At 35.9% G+C, this 16,333-nt stretch overlaps 1 protein-coding gene across 1 annotated transcript in view; it reads left to right on the plus strand.

The window, feature by feature from the left end:
- Positions 1-5,161, plus strand: part of LOC144966170 (serine/threonine-protein kinase 32C-like) — a 12,523-nt gene extending 7,362 nt beyond the window's left edge. The window contains exons 5-6 of the mRNA XM_078902310.1: positions 281-348; positions 3,060-5,161. Coding sequence (XP_078758436.1) covers positions 281-348; positions 3,060-3,270 — 279 coding nt within the window. The 3' untranslated portion in view covers positions 3,271-5,161. The remainder of the gene's footprint in view (positions 1-280; positions 349-3,059) is intronic.
- Positions 5,162-16,333: the final 11,172 nt, after the last annotated feature.

Here is a 16,333-nt window from a genome sequence, read left to right on the forward strand (position 1 = left end):
CAAAAACAAAACAAGAAACAATAACAAAAACCAATAACCAAAATTTAAAAAAATATTGAAAAGAAAAAAAAAAAAGGCTTATCCTCTAAATAACTTACCACGATTCAAGTATGTTTCAAGTATTGTATTGTAAGGTATTGTATGTTTCAAGTATTGTATTGTATTGTATTGTATTGTATTGTATTGTATTGTATTGTATTGTATTGTATGTTTCATTAAATGTTAATCTTTGACGGCAAGCCAATGGTCAAGTTTTTACATCCTTTGTCATTTTTTTCAGAATGTGAGCAACATGGGAGATACAGAGACTGATATGTTTGGGACATTTAAATACTACAACAGGGAAAGGTAATATGTCACATACTGGAGAAAACAAAAACACGTTTTCATTTCGGCTAGAAACATTTACTTCAAGTTTTGAATAGTAGTAGCAGTAGTAGTAGTAGTAGTAGTAGTAGTAGTAGTAGTAGTAGTAGTATTAGTAGTAGTAGTAGTAGCGTATGGCTACACCTCCAAATTCATTTCGTGAACCCAGCTTCGAAAGTGCTCCTCCGCCCTAAGAACTGTTTAATAGACTTTTCGGTTTTCATGTAATGTGTTTATTATGTCTTCTGCTACCTGTTCATCCTGTGTCTCCTCATGTTTTTTCAACAATTCTTTGCTTCGCTCATTCCAGCATGGGATGTATTGTTATCTAAAATTCCCTGGGTATGTTCTTCTTTGCGGAGTTAAAGACAAGTTTGTTAAGTCTCCCAATATTCTCAGCTTTTGGGGAAAATTCTTTGGCAGGTTTTGTCAATTTCATCAGCGAATGCTTTCCAGATTGCTTTTCTGAAATTTCACCCTGGTTTGGTCAGGGTCAAAATTGGATTGGAATTTGGATTCCAGTTCTAACAAGGCTGGACGATGTTGACTGCGAGGAAAATTTCCAGGATTTATCGAGTTGGCTTCAGCGAATTTCCCTTTGGGTCCTTTGTTACAAACACCAGGTCTGGGGTATAGTCTTTGCACCAATGGGCCGATCCTAGAGTTCCTTTGTCTTTGGGGTTGTAAATGTGTGTTAGGTCCTTTAGGTTTGCCATTTGTGAGATCTCATTCCCTGGAGTGTCATTTTTGTTGTAACCTCAATCGGAATGGTGGCTTTTGAAGTCTCTCATGATTATGGATGGGTGATTTACTTGGTCTTTAGGGTAAGAGGCCAAGTAAGATTTGGTGGTTTGTATACATTTCATTAGTAATTTCAGTGTCACCAAATTTATTAGTGATTCTTTGTGTGCCGTTGATGTTTGTGCTGCCTTCCAGGTCAGTGATTTGGTCTGCTGCTCTGGCATAAGTGATGATGCCATATTGCTTTTGGTTCTATTTCATGTTTATTACGTGAGACCCCTGAATGTTGTATCTTGAGGGAGGGACAGTATCGCCGAGATGGGTTTCATGGAGGAGGACAATGTCAACATCATAATATTTGAGTACATGAACATGGGATAGGTACTCTCATTTAGCCATTGATATTTCTTCTATATTTAAGGAAATTATTTTAATGCCCTATAGGAGATCGTTTTCAAGAAATTTCAGAAATCAACGGCACACAAAGAATCACTATTAAATTTGGTGACACTGACATTTTCTAATGTACACAAGTTTTTAATAAATTTTAAATACGAGGGAGTGATTATATAGGTCGACTGTATACCCACGCCTATAATGGCGGATATAGAGATCAATCTTTTTTTAAAAACTGATCCACAATGTCTGGAATTGTATAAAATGTATTACATGTTTTAATCACCATTGTACATTTCTTTAACCCTAACCATACATCTAGAAAGCTGAAATGAAAATACTGGCAATAAAAGTATACGATCATTGTTCTATCGTCAAATCATTCCAATGGTAGCTTATTATTACTACATCGCGCATACTGATAACCATGGCGAATGGATTGGACAGTTAACTGCAGCCGGACAATGGAACAATTCCACGTGGTTTAATTCGGTATATTATGCGCGAGTGAACCAGATATCCAAAACTGAACTTTTAATTTAAAATGATAACACTTATTAAGTTGACATTTTCAATGAGTTAAGGAACTAAACTTATCGTCAATATAACAAACAAATAAACTTAATTAACTAAGGTCATGATTTTGACTAGTGAATAACCCAATCCGATAGAAAGAAGTTTTGAGAAGAATGGGTTTTTTAGTTATAGGTCGGTCCAGGTAATATCAAGTTAATGATTTTCACTCGTCGGGTGAGAGTGAGACGAACGAGAATTTTTGATCACGTGATCAAATTCTATTTCCCGTTCTCTCGTAACAATTCAGATCGGAGATGGAGTCTGTCTTTCACGATAGAAGATGAAAACGGTTAGGAATAATTGTGCTTTGATTGTTATTAATTTGCGACAATAATAAAATACATATGCTATAGAAATTGCGATTTGATCCTTTTTTATTCGCGGGTGTAAATCGTTGACATTGCACTTTGTTTGGAAAAATTCAGACAAAAATTACGACTTTGGTGATAAAAATGACTGATGACAATTATTGTAAAATTAAAGATTATTATAAATAATGTATAACTGCCTTATTTGTGGGCCGATTTGGTCATTCGTGTGGGTGTATCAATTTTATTGTAAAAGAGAGATAGGAGCTTCAGAGTTATTTTTTTCTGATGCGAAATTAGTACTTTGTATTATTTAGCACCAAGAAAAATGTTTGGTAATAAAAATGTTACCCTCTTTATTCTACCGCCACCATCTATTGGTGTAGAATTGTGAATCAAGCGTCCCAAAGTCAAAGTCTTCGACCAATCACAGACTCTCTAATAGGTCGACCGTCAATGTATTACGCTTCTGTTATGCAAAAAATGTAACACCTTTTTGTGTAGGTCTAACTGCTAAAATCTAAAAGTAAAAAATATAATTGTGAGGAATTTGAAAGTCATATTGCTAAAATCAGCTTGAAAAAAAAAAGAAGAACATTGGTCTTTATTTCTGATACGAGAACGTTACTGCATCGCACTGGGTCATCTCGCTATTCTTGTTCCTATCATCAGATGCAGTACAAAATCTCCGGATGAAAAGACTGGCAGTGAAAATGCGGAGCCACCTGTTTCACAAAGTCCACAGCAAACCCAGCCTTCTGTCATTGCCAGGGAAGAGAATGGCGACCCTTGGAATCAACAGCCGTGTGACCAAAACTCTAAAGCACAAAGTTGTGATCCTCAGACTACACAAATACATAATTCAATAATCAAATCCTCATGACAGTAGAAGATTCAGATGAAATACATACGATCATTTTAATATTGATACGAAATAACGTAATTTCACAACCATGGCTACCTAAGGCAAGAAAAGGTTCTGTTTCGTGTATGCATAGATGAAGATAACTCAACTTTTCAAAACGTTTTAAAACAACAGTCATATATACTAAAACTTGTTTTTTTGTTGACATTTTGGCGATTATCTAAAAACTATCAATATGTGAACTATATTATGTTTTCTGAAACGAAATGAAAAAAGGAGGGATGCCATCATTGTAGAATGACTGTTCTGTAAAAGTCTTACATAAGGCCCTTGTGAATAGTTTCCATTAAGCTGCACTGAAATTTTTGTTTGTTTTGTTTTGTTGTTTTTTTTACAAATAAATATATTGATCTAGAGAATATGCAAAGTAATTGACTCTTTCTCAAGAGCTTAAGCTGGAATATGTTAAAGTAGGTGACGCTGAAGGAAGGGAACGCAGGTTTCCGATACACGGAATAAATAGTTTTAATTTAAAGAATCAAATGATTTTTGAAATGAAGCAAAAACTGATATTTGTCATGAAAAAGAAGATTCCTTTGAGGAGTGAATCAACTCGAAGGAAATTCTGCAGGCACTTGGAAAATGGAATATGAAAATAGAATTTGTGAAATAGGTACGGAAAAGTCAGTCGTAACTCAGATATTCCAGTAATCATCAGAAAGTGTTATCTTTTCATCTGACTCAATTTTTGAGCGTTTTTCCTCTTGGTGGGTTCAAATTAAAAGAAGATTAAATTTTTTAGTAACAAGGTTTCTTTCTTAGGAGAAATTAGAATTGCAAGATGTAAATTTTAATATTGTGCAAAGGCTTTTAATCGAATCGCGAAAGTTAATACGTAATCCAAGTGATACGGGATAGCAGAGATATCAACCGAGAAAAAAACAACTTGCGAAACTGCGAAACATCCGTGTCGTACTCGGACGTCATTCAATAAATTAGCTTTATCCAAGTTTGTCAATATTACTGTATAAAACGTATCCCATGTGTCATAAGTCATTTATATTGTTAATGACGCATGAGAGTAAGTTTCGGAAAAGATTGCGTCCATTTTTAGAAGATGGGTGCATTGTTGGCATCATTTAAGTCTTATTTATAAAAAGGGTTAATATCTTTGACAAGGAAAATCATCGATTTTTTTTTCGCATTTGTGTGTTCAGGTTTTGCCGTATATCATCAGTGGGCTGTTGATTAATTGACGAAACAATGAAAATAGTGACGTCGATTTCGTGGTTCCAGTGTGCTCCACAAATTTTAATCATGATATTTTAAATGTTATGTAGACTTTAAACAAATACGCCCAATTTAAAAATGGCATCCAATAAAGTTCTAAATACCCATGGAGGTGTGGTGATTTGTAAATAAAGTAATTTCTTTACGTAAAATGAAAAGACCATTTTGACTCAGTTTCCAGCACTACAACTCGTGCGTAATTTTTATTCTCATTTTTGCCCTGTATTACCAAATTTTCGGTTTCTTATGTCCCGTTTTCCATTTAACAGGTACTGATATGTTATCGCTTTAAAATGTCCCTTACGCCATTCGACTATAAGAACCACTTATTTTTGTTGTAGTATAAAAAACAGAATTAACATATTATTCCAACATTGTCAAGCAGAGACCATTAAATCGTAGACACATTAAGAAACCTGTAAACATTTCCCTTCAAAACAGAATCAAAACGTATCCGTATTCTGGACCATGGAAGAAAAAAAAAAAGGCACCCTGTTTAGGATCTAGTCAATTGCACAAGGCTTTCTGCTTAACCTTATATAGTCCATGATCCAGCGGGCGTGGACCTCACCCTCCCCACCCCCTCCTGCGGGGGGGGGGGGGGGGGGGGGACATTTTGAGTCATATACCATTGGAAAGCTTATAAAATTTTCTATCAGATGCCGGTTGTCTCCTCATCAAAAAGTGACCAGATAAGTAAATTATGGCCCTTTGAAGATTTTTTTTTTTTGAAAAATGAGATTTTTCCCCTGATTGTCAAAAAATAATAATACAGTTTACATCAAACGTGTAAATTTAGATACCATTGGTTGAGACTGACATTTTGATTTTTCATAATGTATTTCGTGGCAAAACAATAATTTTTATGGCAGTTATGACCTTTAAAAACAGTGAAAAGGTTAAAAGATGTGAAATTTTATACAAAATTACAAGAGTACATTATGTACTTAAGTATCGGTTGTTATTTTTATATAGAGCAGTATAATTAGGTGCCCCAAACGTAAACAAAGGTCTAGAAGCACATGGCAAACCACATGTTCCTGTCTTGACAGCTCAAGTTCCAATGTAAATTATAGAAAAAAATAACCTTTAAAATTTGGCTGTTAGGTGGCAAAAGAAACACATATTCATAAATACTCGATCATGCATCAAATAATGTCTAGATATGGATATTTTATGGAACAAAAGGTAAAATTTATCAAAAGTTACAGTCTATCTATTTTTAGACCAGAGCAAATTATTGCGCTGGTGTGAACAAAACGAGAATTATTCGGAGACTGATTTTCAGAATAATTTAGTGTTATATTATTATTTCTGCAACTGTTAGATTTTATGTAAACATATTTTCAATACTGAAAGTGTATTGCCTACAACTCAAACTACAAAATTGGGAGACCTATATTGTGCGTAAATTATTCCGGTCCCTAACGAAAATCACTAGCAACTTGTTATTGTTTACGTTTGGGGCACCTAATTATACTGTTCTATAAAGGACACACATTCTTATTTTAGAACGTTTATATTGTATTGTGTGATCAACAATATAATTTCATGCAATAAAAGTACTAAGTATTATATCATCTCCTTTGATGTTCAACAATCCCAGAGCTATTTTGCAATTACCGTGTTTGAATACAGTTATTTAGTTTAATAAGTACATTGCAACATATCGTACTGAACATATAACATCATTTAAATATTTGAGTTGCGTCATTTAAGATAAAATTATGTTCTTTTACGTTTACTAATCTTCGTCACTTGTGTTGTCAGAACTCGAATAGCATTCAGAATATGCACTTTCATCTCCACTGAGATCACTACTTTCACTCTCACTTGAATTTGAAATATGTGATTCAGAAGTAAGAATGTCTGTCAGCTCTATGGAAACCATTTTCTCACCCCAATCGATGGACAGTATATTGTTGCAACGCTTTTTACCATGATATTCAACTGGTGGTAAATCGGGGAACTGTAGCAAAGCTCTTTTCCAAATTCGAACTTGATAATTTACTCGTTTTAAATGCAAGTCCAGTGATTGCTGACACGAAGGCATCATGCTTAAGTCGGTACTGCTTTTGGGAGTTTAACATTGTTCTTTGTATTGAACTTTGAACAAACTCTTTGATATCGTAATTCATTGATGCTTTCATGCTCTGAGTTGTAGATCTTACACACAAACTTTTCAAGCTGGCATTTAACTTCATCTGTGAGATTTTCGTGTTCACCAATATCCTTCATGGCAGTCTGTGATTCTGGATCATTACGTAACGTTTTTAACGGCCTAATTTTGGCTTTGTTCAGAAACGCACAAGTTGAATCACAACCTGTTAGGGCATGAAATCCAAGTAAAGATGGAATTATATCCCCATTGACACTCTGGATAACATCATTTATTACGACAAAACGCCTCTTGTCACCAACACCAGTACCTTTCCAATGGAGATAATGCATCAGCTAAATGAAGTAAGAGGAGGAAGATATCTGTATCAGTGGACCTCACAATAACTTTTGATGCAAAGTCATTTACTTTAGAAAAGTTTGCGTGTAAAACAATTCGAGTGTCTGCTTCTTCCTGGGTTGATTGTAAGTGGTAAATAGGAAGTTGGTCAGTTATTTTTCTACCATCCTCGGTAGTGAGTAGAGTGACCTCCTCTTCACAGACCACATACACCTTTCTCCCGACTAACAGCTCCGCATACTCAACCGGGATCTGATAGAGAATTTTATAAGCTTTCCAATGGTATATGACTCAAAATATTCCCCCCATATATAGTCATATACCATTAGAAAGCTTATAAAATTCTCTTATCAGATCCCGGTTGAGTATGCGGAGCTGTTAGTTGGGAGAAAGGTGTCTGTGGTCTGTGAAGAGGAGGTCACTCTACTCACCAGTGGATCACGGACTATATAATATACCCAGCAAAATCATTAATTTGTGAAATCCGATGGGGTTGACCTAGAACTTTTTGTGTGCGCCCTATATATTGAGTTATTTTTCGTTTTTTCATACCACAAACGATAAAAATGAAACTCCCCCTATAAAAACTGAGTTACCAATTAATTCATTTAGTTATTGCTTGAAATACGTAAAAGTGGATGCTCTGAATATAGAACACTTATTTATTTATTCATTATTTATGCGTTTAGTTAATTATTAATTTTTTTCTCTATTTACTGAGATGGGCAAAAAGATGGGTCCTGAATTAATAGAACCCCGATTTTGACCAATTATTATTATGGTTCTAGTATGCGATTAACTGTCGTACTCTAGAAAGACACGTATTTAAACATTTAATTTGGCCAGAAAACTCGTCCCTCAGACATCGATCGATTTAAATAACCCTCATTGTTCAAACCTGGGACCTCACAAGGTCAACTGTACTCTAGAAAGACACGTAATTAAAAATTTGGCCTGAAAACTCCTCCCTCAAACATCGATCGATTAAAATGACCCTCATTGTTCAAACCTGGGACCTCGCGAGGTCAAGATGATCCATCAGATACCCAACTTCACACGACCGTAACTTGCGCTGCAGAGCGCAACCGTGGGATGGGGGGGGGGGGGGGGGGGGGGGGAAGATGGAGTGTAGATAAATTTATTATCGTGATGAATTCTTAGTTTGAGAGTGATACGAATGTAATCTAAACCACACAAAACATGAATAATGACAAAACTATGAAAAGCGTCATAATGTTGAACTACATCAATCTATCCATGACTGCATCCAAAAATAAACCCCACAACTCACATGACCAATATACTATTTCTCCTGAAAATATACCTTTAATTTTGCACTTTTCTATTTTTTATTGATCTCAATCTCAAACAGCAATGCTATTCTATTCGTTGATTGGTTTCTATTTTTATAATAGGACAGTCAACAAATGGAATGGTAGGGTCAGTCTATTTCTTATGTATAGTTGTTATCTGCTCATTTTGTTGTCAGCCATATTAATGCATAGTATATATATATATATATATATATATATATATATATATATATATATATATATATATATATATATTATATATATATATATATATATATATATATATATATATATATAATGCATCGTATAATTATGCACGTTTAGCACTTCTTGAGTATTTTACCGTTCTCGAAACGCTTTCAATTGTTTTCTCATACATATCTACCACGTTGAACCGAATTGTATGCAGTTTGCCATATCATGTGGCCTTTTTTTTTTTTTTGGTTTTAGAATTCATACCATATCTATCACTACTCCCAGGCACACTAGTGCACATTTACTCCTGTGACGAGTGGATAATGTGACGGGGAGTATCATATCAAAGGACACATCGCATGGGTCAAGTTTGCTACCACTACCACTACCACCAATGGCGTGTTTCAAGACTCAGTCAACGGTGCGACATAAGTGGACAATTAATTATTCATCTGTCATCTGCATTTTTTGCCAAATTGGGACCTAAAATTTTCCAAAATAAACCCCAAAATTTGCCAATAAATTTGCCAAAAAGACCACAATTTGCCAAAAATTTGCCGAGGAGAACTAAGCGTTTCAGTAAAAATTAACATGCGATACAGAAAAATATATATATAAAAGACAATTTATTACATTAAGGAGGCTGCATTTATTAATTTAATGAAGTGTCTGTGAATAGCGTTGTTACAAAGATTTTGAAGGATCATTATCCATAGAGTAGCTTCCCTTGGTTTGGGCCCAGGCAAAGCTGCAACATTTCTCAAGTTTCGCACTTTTGTTTTCGTTTCTTTTTTTCCCCAAAATTTGCCACGCGATTTGCCAATTTTCCCACGATTTGCCAATTTTGGGAAATTTGCCAAAATTTGCGGATCGCCCTGATATTTGCGGCCGCAAAAAATGCAGATGACAGATTCATGAATTTATTTTCAGCATGCTCTCTCCATATCATTATCATGATCAACAGCGTGTTTTATAATCCATTTATGTACTATACAGTTGGTTTGAATAAAAAATTGTCTTGTTTATAAACAACAAAAAATTTAATGGCTCTCTATGTTGTGGTACTATATAATGAATTGGACAATGAATTGATTTTACCCATTGTGCTGTATGGGCATTTTCCGTTAATAAATACAACGGACATCTTGCTGTGCTAATGATGTTCAAACTTATAGAGCTTTCACTTTCAGTAATTATTTCTATCTACCTGATGCATTTCATTGGTAATTGATCATGATACACGTTATTGAGTTATTGATCGAATGCGTGAATGATCTATAATTAGCATCATCAATAATATATGAAATTCAGCTAAACTTAACAATCATGTAGGAAGAAAGATCAGGTGCGTGTACGGTTTGTAAAAATGATGATTAAAAAACGGGAGAGAATTTACTTTTCGAAAGAGGAATTATAAATTGTATGTAGCATCACATGCCACTACGAATTTCACACGAGTAAACTTTGTGCTATTCAAATATAAATAGCCGATGAATCCCAGATGTATCTTTTTACGGGTGTTTGTTTGTGTGTGCATGTGAGTGTGAGCTCTTGAAATTTGTTTGTGATATTATTTGCTATGAAAATAAATCTGAAATTATATTAAACATACATTTTGTTGCAGTGCTGTATAACCACTCCAGTAATCTTCATCACCGCGGGGAACTCAAAATTTCGCAAAAATTAAAAAAGAAAAAAAAAAAAGAAAAGAAAAAAGAATCAAAGAATTTGTCAAAAATTTGCAAAACGTGCAGATTGTGCGGTTGGAAAGTAAATCAGAAGATATTCCCGAATTTTGCGGCCGCAAGCTGTGCAAAAGACCGCGGGGGCAGCAATGTGTATTATCCCAGCATGGCGGTTTCTTGAATTGATTGTGGCTGCAAAAAAAAAAAAAAAAACTGCACAAATTCCCCCGACTTGCATTGCGGTCGCAAAATCGGCACCTTTTTGCAAATTTTCGAGAATTTGTGTGTGTGGGAGTAGCTTCCGTCAGCCGTGCAGTTTCCCCGTTTGTTTTATTTAATTGTTTTGGAAGGGATTTTTTTCACTGTAACAGTAACAAGGGAAATAATAATTGCACAGCAATTTTTTTTCACAGTAAAATCAGTACCGAAAAGAGCTCCATAATAATAATCACCATAGTCTGTTTCCAACTGCTGTTGTGTAATGGGTCACTTATTTCTGATCAGCCGATAAAGAGTTGGGTCTGGGACCCTCGTGTTATTGAAATAACAAATCAAAGTTGAGTAAGGACTGACCCAGAGACTCTAGTGAGCATCAGTGAGGATTAAACCAGGGACCATTTGAGATTGAGATGGACACACGTGGATATAAAACCCAGGATAATGGACATATGCGAAGACATGATAGTCTCGAAAAAAGGATAATGGAGGGAAGAATTGAAGGAAAGAGAGGCAGAGGAAGACAAAGGAAATCCTGGACAGATGGCATCAAGGAAGCTACAGGACGGCGCATGGCAGACTGTAACGAGGCTGCAATGGACCGTGAAGGATGGAAAGCCATGACATCCGACCTCTGGAAAGAGATGGAACCCGGGTAAGGTAAGTAATGGGTGGCCAATTATTAGAGGGGAGGAAACCTTACCCCGAGTTGTAGTTGTAGAGAGTAGTGGGGAATGAACTCGAGGACAAGACGGAATGTAGATACAAGTAGGAAGTGAACCTGGATGCACCATGGACTATAATTAATAAACAGTGGAGAGTAAACCCATGACTTTGGGATGTGAACATCAATGGGGAATAAATATGGGACAATGGGTTGGTGACACTGGTGAGGATTTAACTGGGGGCTGTAAGCTGTAGACACAAGTGGGGAGTGTAGACCTGTAAATGAGCTCTATAAAAATTGACTGAAACTCTTCGACAAACTGAAGATTCAATTATTTTTTAAAAAATAAGGGCATCATTGGAGAGGAGAGTGATAAATACAATACATTAAAATAGTGGGTGTTATTTCTTACTGGAAGTATGACTGCCATAATTTGATGTAGAAGGAATGCTAAATAAGCATGTCATTCATATAGGTAAAGTTTGTTTTATGTTTTAAGGGTTTTACGGCGCTTGCAACACATTTAGGTTATATCAGCGCCAGTAAAAAGGAAGAAAATGGGATAGTAAAAAGTTCTGGAATTACAGTTAAAGCACCCAAGAAAAAGTAAGACAAAAGGGTAACTAGGAACAAATAGGGATCAGATGTAGAATCCAAGAGCATACCACCAATGTACTTAGTTTTGAGATTACCTATATGTCTCATCCGGACACAAGCACAAAATCCCACAAGAGGAACACACTCAAATGCTTACATTATACATCAAAAATAAATATAATAATACATAACAGAGAGATGATTTACAAGGAAAAAAATATCATCTCCCAAAACAATAACTATGCATTTGACTGTTTCCCTCCCAGCAGGACTCCGAACAGGGCCAAGTAATCTCATTCCAAGACAAAGACAGAAAGCATGTTGGAAAATAGATATAAGGGGATAGAAGACACAGTTTGTACCTCCCTGCCCACTATGGGAGGTCAGGATCCCCACCCAGTTATATAGGTAAAGATGCCTTCATCAAAGTCATATTCCTGCCTCTGGAATTTTTTTTTGACATAGTCAGAAAAATAATCACCATTATCATCTTTAACTTCTAGCCATGACCAATTGAATTTATTCCTCACACATCTTTAACTTTATCGATGCTCGACAAGTCTGAATTGCGATCCACGAACAGCTCAGCCATTGTGAGAACATTAGAATAATGTAGCAATGAGCAAACTTGATTTTCAATCAGTAAATGACAGAGGAAAAAAAAACTTAAATAAATATGACTTCTGGCTAATACACTGAATTATTAAGTAGAAGTGAATTATCAAGAAGAAACTTCGGCAGGCGTGGCGTAGCGGAAAAAATCAAAGAATCGAAATGAAGGTAAATCGCCACAAAACAGCAAGCTCGCTTGGGCTTGAGCAAAATAATGGCAGAAAACGTCCTGATTTGCACGGGAATTAATTAGGCTACTTACCATTGTTCCTTATAATCAGGTACTCAATCAATGAAGAAACGGCCAACCAGTTTGTTTACAATGTGAGGCAATTGAAATGTGCTTGTAGCAATCTATCCTAATCTAACTTTCGATTTAAAGGTGTCTCCATCATCTACTAGAGATGTTACTTCCGGCATTCGCATTTTATTTTTTTTTTATACTTTTAAAACCCAGCTTGTAATTGTGGTCAATTTTGGCTTAGACGAAACAGTGAAATTTATCGCTCGGCGGCTCAGTTAAAATTGGCTACCGTTGGGATCACGACAGGTTGGAAAGTGAAAAAATAATTTAACGAAGGCTGTGTGAAATTACACTGGGATGTGTTCAGTCACGCCAATTCTAAAAAGCGCCGCTTAGCCTTGGCAATAAATCCATCGTTAATATTAACGGCTCCCATGAGCTATGCGTAGCGTTATGGAACACTCCTAATTACTATACGGTCATTCGACTACGATTTGAGAATTCTTTCTTTCTTCACTTTTTTTTTAAATATTTGAATTTGACAAATTGACTGATTTCAGTTAATTGACTGAGAATTTACAGGTCTAGTAGTGGACAAGAGAGAAATGTACCCACTTTTTTTTTGGTAGACACCCAGAACAATGCGAGGTGGATTGCAGCAGGGAGTGAACCCGAACTATTTGAGGTGGACATTAGTATGGAGAAAATATGGGATAAATACATAAGTAACCCTGGGACTATGGGGTGCTGAAACCAGCGGAGAGTAAAGAAGTTTGAACTTGTAACTTACTTTACTTATTCAACCTTAGTCGGAGACAAGTTACAGTTACGTACGAGTTTGTTGTTCTTAAGGGTTTTACGGCGCTTGCACCACATTTAGGTTATATCAGCGCCACTAAAAAGGAAGAAAATGGGATAGAAAAAAAATCTAGAATAATAAATAAAGCACCCAAGAAAAAGTAAGACAGGGGAACTGGGAACAAATAGGGATCAGATGTAGATTCCAAGAGCGCACTATCAAAGTACATACTTAGTTTGAGATCACCTATAAGTTTCATCAGGACACAAGCGCAAAATCCGACAAAGAGGAATACACTCATATGCTTATATTATAAATTCAAAATAACAAAAATATAATAATACATAATAGAGAGATGATTTACAAGGAATAAAACATCATCTCCACAAACAATAACTATGCATTTGACTGTTTCCCTCCCAGCTCGGACTCCGGCCAGGGCCACGACAAAACCAAGTAATCTCATTCCAAGAAAGCATGTTGGAAACCAGATATAAGGGGAGAGAAGACACAGTATGTACCCCCCCCCCCCCTCCCCCCTTGCCCACTATGGGAGACAGTTACTAGGATACATCATAACCTCGACAAGATAGCAGCTATTTTTAGACAGAGAGCTTCGATTTGGAACAAAAATAAGTCGGTTTCGAATGACATAGGCAAAAAGTTTCCTGTTGCTATTGACATGGCTTTAACTTTAAATAACTATAAGACTGTCATCTGCATTTTTTGCCAAATTGGGACCTAAAATTTGCCCAAAAAACCCCCGAAATTTGCCAAAAAGACCAAAATTTGCCAAAAATTTGCGGAGGAAAACTAAGCGTTTCAGTAAAAATTAACACGCGATACAGAAATAAATTATATATAAGACAATATATGACATTTAAGGACTTGAGAAATGAAATGACTGTGATTAGCGTTGTTACAAAGATTTAAAAGGATCATTATCCGTAGAGAGTAGCTTCCCTTGGTTTGGTCCCAGGCAAAGCTGCAACATTTTTCAAGTTTCGCACTTTTTTTTCCCCAAAATTTGCCACGCGATTTGCCAATTTTCCCAAAATTTGCCACGATTTGCCAATTTTGGGAAATTTGCCAAAATTTGCGGAACGCCCTGATATTTGCGGCCGCAAAAAATGCAGATGACAGATAAGATAAATGCAGATCGCCAAAAGTACACATTTTTTGTGAGTAAAAACTATTTTTTAAAAATCTAACCAGATCCCTGAGAAAGAGACGAAGTGAAAATAAACTTTTTTTCTCTCTAAAAGTAAAGTAGGAGGTTCGATTTCTCTTTTTTTTTCTTGAAAAAATGCAAAATCGCGGACGCCCCAAAAATTATAGCTGCAACAAACGCAGGTGCTAGACTGAGTAGAAAAACAAAACACAAACCAGCGACAGAACCCTAGACCAATCAATGTCCCTTTACATTGTCTCAAGCGCTCTACCGACTGAGTTAAGCCCCCCCTCCCCTCTCTTCCCCGAGAGGTGTTCCGACTAAAGATTTGGTATTTTTTTTTTGTTTGTTTGTTGCTTTAGGTCTCTTCCAACACAATTGAGGTTATATGAGAGACCGCTGAAACAAAAAAACAAGCAATCTAACAAAAATAGTACAAATGTAAATCAAAATCATAACCTAAATTATAAATAACCAAGAACAAACAGACAGAAGATTTACAGAAAAAAAATATCCCCTGTCAAAAATACAATCACAAACCAAAGAAGCAGGATAGGCTAGTAAAGAGAAGAAGAAACGACATCACTATCAGATCGTACACCCATGCGAACATCATAGGTATATGATTCAAAAGGGTGACGCTCCCATCCAACCACCCGCAAAGATTTGGTATCATCGTGTCAAAATGATATTAATATTAAGCTGCTAGGTGCAGTGGACTGTAAAAAAGTAAAGAACAAAAATAAGTGTATAACAGTTTCGAAAAAGAACAATTTACCAAACACGGAATGTTTCGGACTCAAAACCCTTCTTCAGCCAATAATGAAACCCTTTAACACATTTAATACATCACCAAAAATCCAGATATATGGCAGATTTTCAGAGGGGAAGAGTTCTTTTTCGAAGCTTTTGCATTCGTTTTTGTACTTTGTCAGTATGTTTATAATCCGATATACTATTTATTGCTAGTATACCCCCCTACATCTTCATCTTCGATATAAAACTAAATCTCATCTAGACACAAGCACAGGTCCCCACACTAAGAAGAATACACTCAATGTTTACTAAGTATATATATATATATATAAAAACCATAATAGTACACGGCAGAGAGATGATATACAAATACAAGGAACATAGTATCATCTCTCAAAACTAATGCTATATATGATGGTTTCTCCCTCAGGGCCGAGAAGAAAGTAAGCAATCCCATCCAAAACAAAGACAGAAAGCAGCTTGGAAATATAAAGGGATAGAAGGAAGACACAGTAAGTGACCTCCTGCCCACCATGGGAGGTCAAAGAATCCCACCCCCGTAATGTTCTTTCTCTTACCCTTACAACTGTTACAGCTACACAGATGTTTGTGTATTTGGGATCTTCAGCAATACCGCTATGTCATTTCTCAGTCCAAGAGGGACGTCGATTAATCCAACTAAAAAAAAAAATATCTGCATTGCCACCTCTTGCATTACCACCCCCCCCCCCCCCACCCCTATTATCACATAAAATGCTTAATATAAGTACCTGCCAAAAATAAAAGAAAAAAAGAAATCTGTATCACTCCAATTATATTTGTTTGTTTGTTTGTTTTTAAGGGTTTTACGGCGCTTGCAACACATTTAGGTTATATCAGCGCCAGTAAAAAGGAAGAAAATGGGATAGTAAAAAGTTCTAGAATTACAATTAAAGCACCCAAGAAAAAGTAAGACAAAGGGGAACTGAGAACAAATAGGGATCAGATGTAGATTCCAAGAGCATACCACCAATGTACTTAGTTTGAAATCACCTACAAGCCTCATCCAGACACAAGCACAAAATCCAACAAAGAGGAA

Source organism: Berghia stephanieae, chromosome 2, assembly GCF_034508935.2.
Source record: "Berghia stephanieae isolate SIO BIC M18660-M18661 chromosome 2, UCSD_Bste_1.3, whole genome shotgun sequence".
NCBI lineage: Eukaryota > Metazoa > Mollusca > Gastropoda > Nudibranchia > Aeolidiidae > Berghia > Berghia stephanieae.